Genomic DNA, 9,312 nt, shown 5'->3' with positions numbered 1-9,312 from the left:
CATTATCATTTCCATTTCCTTGGCCAATTTGTACACAGCAGGGACAATTTGCATTTCAGTCAGACCAGTTAAAATCTGAGTCGTACTGACATCTGTTGGTGAAGCATCTGTACACATGTGACACTCACTGGTGTTGCGTCGTAATTAGCTTCCCCTTCAGAAACATGTCTTCCTGGCTGTGTGCCCTCCATTTTGCCTTTTCAGATATTTGGGAGGAGGGAAGAAATATCAAATAAACGCGGAAGATTCACAGTCCCGCTTCATTAAATAACACATTAGCTTGTGGTTGAATTAATGTTCTCGTTTGTAAAGAAACAGCAGTCAGATTGCTGGACTGTGCGGTCCAAAACACGACGGAGCGATGCTGTTTTCGTTTTCTTTTTTCGCTCCGGCGTTAGCGAAGACGAACACACGGCCGGGGACACACATTTCGCGGGGACGCGGTCTGCGACGTAACACCTGTAAACAGTCGGCGCACAGGCTCATTTGAAGATGCGTGCCCTGCCTCTTTTCACGGCCGAGCCTACTTCCTGGTGGATGAGGCAGCGCCTCAGTGTTGTCGTAGTAAGCAGACTGGGCAGCTGAGGTGAAGGCGGAGGCGGTTGTTGATGGTCTGCAATCGCCATACAGCAGTTTGCTAACGAACACGCTCCTTTCTCTCCCGTTTCCTTTTCTTTCTTTTTGCGGTTTGACGAGCAGAAGAAAAAACAAAAAAAAATGGGAAGCACGGTGATGGAGTCCAGCAAGGAGAGCTCAAAGAAGAAGAAGAGGAGAAGTCTGCGGATTAACATGCCAGTGAGTCGGTGAAGTATCAACTAATTTGGCTTCTTGCTGTGAAAATAGAGGAAATAAAAAAACATTTGGCCGTTTTTTTGGTGAAGTTTTCGTGAATTTAGCGCTCGAACTTTCAGCCGTTAATAGCCATTTTGGTTGACGTAGCGCGCGTGAGTGACAGCTGTCTGTATCACGACTTCTCAGTTCGTCAGTCGTCCGCCACGAAATACATGTCAGTTATGTCTCTATAGGTCCGTGTTGAGTTTGTCTACAGACAGCAGGCTGTTTGCACTGACAGAAATACATTTTTGCTGCCTCCAGCATGCTCATGAGGAATGTCTGGCTGTAACCATTTAATGTGATGTGTCACTGCAGCCAACTCCCCTGTTATGTGTGGGGCTGTCACTAGAGATAGTTTCATTATTGATCAATCAGAACACATTATTGCTCTGTCAGACAATAGTGGATTTTTTTTTATTTTTTTTTTTTTTTTTTTAAAAAGCCTAGTATATAACCAAAAGATATGGGATGAGATATCCAGATGATGACAGTGGTCGCTGATTAACTTTTGCTTGCTCAGCTTATCAGTAAATCGACTAATCATTGCAGCTATGTGTTTAAAGGTGTGCTATGTAGTTTTGGTGAGGTTTTTGCCACAATAAACAAACTCTTTGATTCTATGACTGAATGAATAAACTGATCTTAAAGGACAACACAGTTTAATACCATTTTACTTTTTTTTTTTTTTTTAACATGTGGTGGACCCTGCCACCTTTCTAGCTCCAAACTGCCTTCTGGGGACCTTATTTTCCTCAAGGAACAGCTTGTTTATCAGTTAAGGAGCAAACAAATAGTTCTGAGTTTGTATTATTAACCTCATTAATATTGTACATTTCTTATTTCATTTCAACTACATAGTGTCACTTTAAGTACAGTGAAGAAAAAACGGGTCACATGTCAGTAAAAGTAAAAGCAGCAAGTGATGATTCATGATGGTAACTACACTGGGGACTTTTGTGTATTTAACTTGTATTCTGTGGCCAGGGCCTGATTCACAAGTCGCGTCTGTTCATCAATCTGCGCAATCAGTGCCTGGGATTGTGTTTGTCTTTGCTCCACAAGTCTACACACTAGGGGCACACTGTCAGCCATACTATCAGGCCAATATTCAGTATTTTCCCCAATTATCAGCATCAGGGATTTTTCTTTTGAATTGCAGATAAAATAAACTAATTTGAAAATGGGCTGTTTGGTTTAGATGTGGTGTCAAATAATCTGAATCCTTAAAGTAACTGGTAACTAAATGTATCAACTGAATGTTGTGGAGAGGAAGTATAAAGTATCAGAAAATAAAAGCACTCACATAAAGTACCTCAAAATTGTACTTAGGAAAGTACAGTAAATTGTATTTGAGATTGAAGACTTTCGTTTTCACTGCAAATGAATATCGGTCCCTAATATCAGTTTTCAGTCATCTTGGTTTCTAATAATCGGTATCAGCCCTGATAAATCCACATCCGTTGACCCCTACTACACACACTTGCACTGAATAATGCCACTGTAGACTTTAAAGCTTTATTTTACAATCTGTTTTTCAGGATTAAAACAAAGTGTACTTTTGTGACAGCTAATTTGTTTTTCTAGTGAAGTGTGGATAACAGCCATGTTACTGTTGCTAACAGGCATGTATTTTTTGGATGGCATCCATCAGATCCTCCCAATGAATCTTATTTGTGAATGGATTGGATGCAATCTGCGTTTCCTGTTTGAGATTTTGTAAAATAGTCAATCATTCGTCTCTTTTTTTGGATTTTTGGAAAAAACACTTTCCTAATAGGAAGTAAGCTTGCTGATACAACACTGTTTTTGTGGTCAGCGCTCTAGCTGTGTGTTGGAGCTTTCCACCACTTCCACCACAGGAAACATTAATACAGTTGCGTGAATTATATACCAACAGGTTTGCATGGTCACATCATACTGTCTGTTTGATTAAGCTCCCTTTCTGCAGAAGCAACTCTCAAAAGTGGAATGTAAAACCCAACCCTTGATACGGAGGAGTGTGCTATGTGTTGCTTTTGCTTGCAAAGGTTTGCGTGGTGGTGAAACATGTTTTTCTTCTTAATGAGTGACATGTTTAGCCTTAAAAAATAGTTTGCCCTTTACTCAAAGCAATGAAGAACTACAATGTCCTTTAAGTGTTAGAAATGGTTAGAGCAACATGTAGCGTCTACAAAGGCATTCTTGTTACCTGTCATGACATGTCATTTAGTTTTTTTCTGCTGTATTTCCTGAAGGTTAGCTCTATCCTTGACACTCAGGTATCTGTTCTTTTCAGGACTTTGGTGCATTCACTTCCCCACAAGTGGAAACGAGTGGCTCGACCAAAAGTGGCGCTCAGACGGTACAGAGATTATTTTCATTTAATGATTTTGGTGTCATGATTTTTCATGTGCTTGCCAATTGTTTGTTTTCTCAAGTTTGCTCTTTCCAGCACATGATTTATCTCGTCTATTTGGCTCTTGTTTGTTTGGCTTCGAATACTTAGACGTGCATTCGGGAGAGCAAAATATTACTCAAGGCCTTCTCTCCTATTCTGCCAACCCTCACTGGCTTACAGTAACATTACGCCCACTGTGTCCAGGCATAGCGGGATCGCATACAGGAAATTGATTTTTCTAACAGAAAGCGGCCTCTTCCTACTGTCTGCTCTAATTGATTTGACAGGAGTGATCATTGATCATTACCTCACATGCCCCAGAACGCATGTTTCAGTTTTGCAACGGTAACGTTTCTGCAGTGCTGATAATAAAACCTGCATTATCTCGTCTTTTGAAAGAGCTGATTTATATCCAGACAAAACCCTGATGGCTATTCACTTGCCTTAACAAGCTCTTGCACAATGACAGAGTTGTTGGCAAACAGAAAAGATGGGTGTGTGCTCTCACTCTCTCAGATTTGTCACAGGATTGGTTTAGACAGAAATGTGCGTATGGAGCGGGGCCAGCCTTAAGCAAACACCACCCTAAAGCCTCGCTGAAGAGACCGGACAAAACAACACTTCTTCCCCTTTTTGATTGGAATTGTTGCAAATACAGTGATTTAGCCCCGAGTGTTCTAATCAGTGCACTTTGGTTCCCATACAGCAGTGGTGGCACCTCTTCCACTTCATATCATTATGCAGCTTTTCTGTTTTGATGAGACCGGTTATTATGCAGGCTTTAATCGACCAGCAATGTTACCAAAACACTCCTGTTACATTTTATTGTTTTCTGTAAATACAACCTCCGAGCTGGAGATCATAGTGCTTTTGCTGTATCAGAGCCCACAAATGGTTAAAAGATTTGTTGTTGGCACATCCAGAGCAGGCAGCAGTCGGTGGTGGGAGGAGGCTCTCTCTGTCTCCAGCTAGATTGGCTGCCGTCTCTCATGTTTTGTTTTGGTATCTGCACTGCGAATAGAGAAGGATTTCTCAGTCTGTTTACATGATATTGACCTTGCAAAGACAGACTTATAAACACACAAAGTCATAATTAAAATGTTATCATTGTTGTTCAGCGGGGCTCCAGACGAACCTTTTCACACCCTAATCTACAAGCAATGCGACATATTCATATTTATTCCATCTTAAAGATATTAGAGATGTGTACTTGTCACATGGATAATTCCTCAGCAGTGGTTGTAGTTTACTGGCCCTGTCACAGCAATGTTGGGGCCATCATTAAGCGCCGGTAGCAGTAGTTGTTGTGGTGTGTCCCGCAGCTGGTCAGCCTTTGGCGGGGGCTTGGGAGAAAATCTTTAATAGAAAACGTAATTAAGTTAAACTGCCTTTTTAAACATAGACACCAAATTAAAAAAACTTACAAATGCAGACATAAGGTATGTGGGTGTATTAAGCTTAAAATCTGGTGAGCTATTTGTAGTGAAAAATAAATGTGTCTTCTTTTTCTGATTAAAAACACATGTTCCATAGGCTGATTCTGTCATTAACATAACTTAGGTATACGCTTGGCCATTCAGTTGCCTTCAGCGGCCTCCCCTGATAGAGGATCCCTGCATAGACAACCACATTCTTTGGTTGATGCTTCAATGCCACCGTCAATCATGAAAGAACAATAAGAGTCCTTTATCTCTTCACTTGTCTTCCTTTTCAGTGATTCTGCGATAACTCCAGTGAACTGGTCACATGCTGTGTCCTTGCAATAAGATGGGTTCACTTGAAATCGGTTCTTTTTTAACAGTTCAATAGATTGAATCACCACGTGAACACTGTTGGTTTAAGCCAGACACTAGGTGCTTATTTCAGGTGGCGTTCCCCTCCCGTCCACTATCCACTTGTTACTGTTTCCAAAATCCCCACTGCTATGGGAGACAACAACAACGGTAACGAACGTGCTAGCAATCTGCACTTTTTGAACTGAAAATGTCAGGTTCCTCTAACCCTAACCTCAACACTGCATCCTGGCTTTACTGCTGTCCAAATACGATTATGATTGGTTTAGATACATACAAACAAGCCAGGAAGTTTTTTCCCCTTATTATATTATATATATATATTATATACCAGAATCAGAATTGGTGGAGCCAGATGTTTCTCCACAGAGCTGTGCTATGTGAGCCTAACAATACAATGTGAAACCCTGAATTCAGTGAATGGCAGCTCTTCCTTCACACTGCTGTCTTTTCAGCCTCTTCTGCAGACTCATTAGTAGATTCCTGCCTTCAAAATGCTGCTGGCAGAGATGCTGCAATTCCATCAGATTTTTTGTTCCTGCACACTTTATGCTTCAGGCTGCTGTTGTGCTCTACATATGTTTCATGTTAAAAGTGTGCGGTCGACCATACCCTAACCTTAACCCAAGTCTTCACCCTAAAATTTTATGATTTACGTCATGGGAACCTGAGTTTTGTCCCAGTCCGCGCGTAAACGTATTTATCACCCCTGCAATTTCAGGAATTTACGCCCACACATAGCCTTTCAATTTCTACCGGTGTGATATACGATAATAGTTTTTTGAAAAACAAAACAAAAACAGGGGGCATAATGGCTGACTAAATGACTAATGACTAAATGGTTGCAATCTGGAGGCTGGCCTGTTGGAAAGAAGCGTTGGTTGTCTGATGTGAACCTGATAGCTCTTGCATCGAGTGTGACGCCACGTGACGCCCTGTGAACGCACCGTGCAGCATGACATTATTAGAGGGATGCAGAGAAAGACTGAATGTTTTTAAAAATAATTTTAGGAGCTAAACATTGTGAATGAAGCATGAACGGCAAAGTTGCAACAAAGTCTTTTACAAAGTTAGAGGTTTCTGTCACACATTATATCACATTGTTGGTATTTCAGTGACTTTTATTCCCTTTGTTTACAAGCTGGATCATGACAGAACGTTTGCTTCACTGCACTTTGCCCTTGAGTCTCGCATTATCATACTGCATTTTTATGAGATGCCATTAAGTGTTACAACGTGACTAACTAAACAAAACAATGTCTCATACTGAATGCGAAATAGAGGAAGTAACCAAAATGATAAACTCACACTAAAAGGTGCAATCAGCTGCCGTCATTTCACGATAAATCTCTTTTCTCTGTTTGCCCCTTCAGTATGGCCCTTTGGTTCGGATTTTGTTATGCACAGACTTTTTCACTGAGATATCTCACTTTGTATATACCCCACATTTACAGAAGTGCATGAAAATAACACTGCCTCCTTATTTTCTGTCAGGGACCACGCTGCATCCGTTCAGCCAGCCCCATCAAAGGATTGCCTGCGAGGAGCCCGCCTCTTCAGCCTCAGGGTCCTCTGTCCGCTCCCGTGCAACTAAAGACGAGCTCAGGTTCACCCAAAACTATTTTTCCCTACCCCTCTCACCAGAACTCCCCACCCAAGTCCCCCCGTCGCCTGAGCTTCACTGGTATCTTCCGCTCCTCATCCAACTCCTCACCTACAAGCATGAAAATCTTCTCCAGGACCAGGAGAGGTGAGTCAAAAAGCTAACATTGCACTGTCATCTGTTACTGTTGCTACGTTGTGCAAAAGATCCAGGTGCAAGACGATTTTAAAGGAAGTAAGAAACAATAGATGAAAGTATGCCATCTTTAAGATTATTCTGGGTTTCCTGCTGTACAGAATGTGCAACTCAAAGCCAATACACAGAGTCTATCTGATCCAAATTCTTGAGTTCAAATCTTTTCCTCGTGAGAGAACTGACATAAAAACATGTCGGGCAGCATTTTGTAAGTTATAAAAACAGGAGTACGAGGAAGTAGAAGTCTTGATTTCCCAATGATGAAAAAAAACAAAAAAGATAGTCACATCTTGCTTTGTGCCATCCTGCAAGCTAACTCGGTCATGAGCCTCATCAGATAGGCGATCACTTGATTGCAGATGAGGTTCCATTCCTGTCGATGTCAGCACCTTTCTCAAGGAAAAGAAATCAATTGACTGGGGCTTTTTTTAGCTCCAAATGCCTAGCATGACACAGCGCGTCTCAAAGCTTGTTTATCAGATTAACTTACAGGTTTGGCTTGCCACAGGTAGGCCTTTCTCTATTTTTACATAATCGTCCGATTAAAGTTATTGATGCCGACCACAGTCATTTTGCGTTTTCACTTCCAGTCACATGTATAAAACAGCCAAATCATTGGAACATAACTTTCATATATCCAACACTGCTGACATATATTTTTCCACATTTTGAGGTTTGATTGTAGCTCTTTCAAAGACATCATCTTGTTGCACCCCCTTCTTCTGCTATACTGTAGTTAAATGGAACGCGAGTGGAGAATTAGCACCACCAACTGTTTACCCGGAGGAGCTTAATTTCTAATATTCACCTACAGTAATGGCAGTGGATGAAAACACACAAAATTTGATTTTCTCTGGCCGTGGGAATTGCAGAGCAACTTAAGATATGATACTATCACAATATGTTGACCACAATAACAAGAGTCTTAGAGTCTTAGCTTAGTGCCTCTTTAACACAAATACACACACACACACTGACTTCAACCTGTTTATATCCATGTGTGCCATTATTCCAGTATTAAACTGGGAAAACCAGAACAGCTCTGGGGTTAACATGTTTAAAGGAAGGGGACAAGTCGGCCTCATTAAAGTCTTTTCTTTCTGTGGAACTCTGCACTGCCTGCCTTTTTGTTCGTCTTTGAGTTTCTTCTTCTCCACCGCAAGTAAGGTAGCTTCCGTTCCCTTCACCCTCATTCATCTGATAAGCACCACCACAAGCAATTATGCCGTCGTGAGTCTGGCAAGTCAAATCTGCGGGGAAATCTGTTCAGCCTGCAGGTTTTCATAAAAATACTGATATTTGGCTCCAGTGTATTGCTAAGGTATCACAAGTGGAAGTGACACAATATATTCCTGCACCAATGTTTTGTCCCACATCATACAAGGACAAGGCCAGTTTTGACTGTAGGACGTGTTTATTTTGATCTCTGTTACCCACCAGTAGTTTATATAATATGCTTTGTGTAATTAAAGGACATTATCTACTCACCCTCATGCTGGTGGAGATTTTCTAGTCCACAAAACATTTCTGTACATTTCTGCAACATTGTTGCAGCATTCTCCTGAACAAATGGGGTCACTGCAGACTTTTAAAAACAACAAAAAAAAAACCCAACAACCATAAACTGGCTACACACAGCTCATATGACTGAATCCCGGTGTCCAGAAGCCCTGAGAAATTGATTTCAAAGTCAACATTTACACCCTTGACACAAGGTTAAGCTCATGCACCCACTTCAGATGGGGTGCACACTTAAGCCTTTAGCCTTGCAGCTACAGTGAAGGTTTCAATGTACAAATAACCTCTTTTCAAATCAAGTTAGGAGCGCAGGGATTCTGGAGGCCTGGATAGCATGGAGCCATTTTCGGTTGTTTTTCTGTTGTTGTTTTTTTTTTTTTTTACGCTGTAATAGGAGCCTCCATCTACTTCAGTTGTTTAGGAGAATGCTGCAACGCTGTTTAGCCGTAAAGCTCCAGAAATATTACGTGCAATGCAAAACATCAGCATTTTCATTGGTATGAAGGTCGCGATAATGACTGAATTTTCACTTTTGAGTCTACACATGCTGTATGAAATGTGCTATATATATATAAAGTTGACTTGACTTTTGGGTGGAATTGCCCCTTTAAGTTCTTATACATGTCGTTTCTGTCGTTTACAGTTTTTCTTTACAGGCAAAAATTTGACAATTAATCACCAACTAAAGGTTAATGATCATGCCAGTCCTGCCAACAGGTGGAAGTCCAGCCATGGTACATTTTCCATGTCATCATTAAACTCCTTAATGGCATAATGGTAATAGTGCTGTCCACAAAATAGTGGAAAGTCTAGTCAGAACAAGGCCTTGTTTTATAAAGAACAGACGCGGGCAGATTTTCAGCTCTCATGTCTCCATGTAGTTAAGCGGTTGATTGTTACATAACAAAAACCAGCCTGTTTTACACGGAAACAGCCCCGCTGGAAGCTGCATCAAACGGCACAAAGATGAGTCATACGTTTTTGGCTTGCAC

The 9,312-nt window shown here is 41.2% G+C and overlaps 1 protein-coding gene across 2 annotated transcripts in view; it reads left to right on the top strand.

Annotated features, from left to right (window-relative positions):
• Positions 1 to 484: 484 nt before the first annotated feature.
• The window catches only part of LOC115572873 (5'-AMP-activated protein kinase subunit gamma-2-like), a 29,110-nt gene continuing 20,282 nt past the window's right edge, over positions 485 to 9,312 (top strand). The window contains exons 1-3 of one of the 2 annotated variants that reach the window (XR_003982169.1): positions 485 to 795; positions 3,110 to 3,175; positions 6,499 to 6,754. Coding sequence is in view for 1 of the 2 variants with exons in the window: in XM_030403329.1 (XP_030259189.1) it covers positions 718 to 795; positions 3,110 to 3,175; positions 6,499 to 6,754 (400 nt within the window). In the remaining variant the exon portion in view is untranslated. The remainder of the gene's footprint in view (positions 796 to 3,109; positions 3,176 to 6,498; positions 6,755 to 9,312) is intronic. The other variant, XM_030403329.1, reaches the window with a different exon arrangement.

The sequence above is a fragment of the Sparus aurata genome, chromosome 21, assembly GCF_900880675.1.
Source record: "Sparus aurata chromosome 21, fSpaAur1.1, whole genome shotgun sequence".
Lineage (NCBI taxonomy): Eukaryota > Metazoa > Chordata > Actinopteri > Spariformes > Sparidae > Sparus > Sparus aurata.
This window is presented reverse-complemented; position numbering and strand designations above follow the sequence as displayed.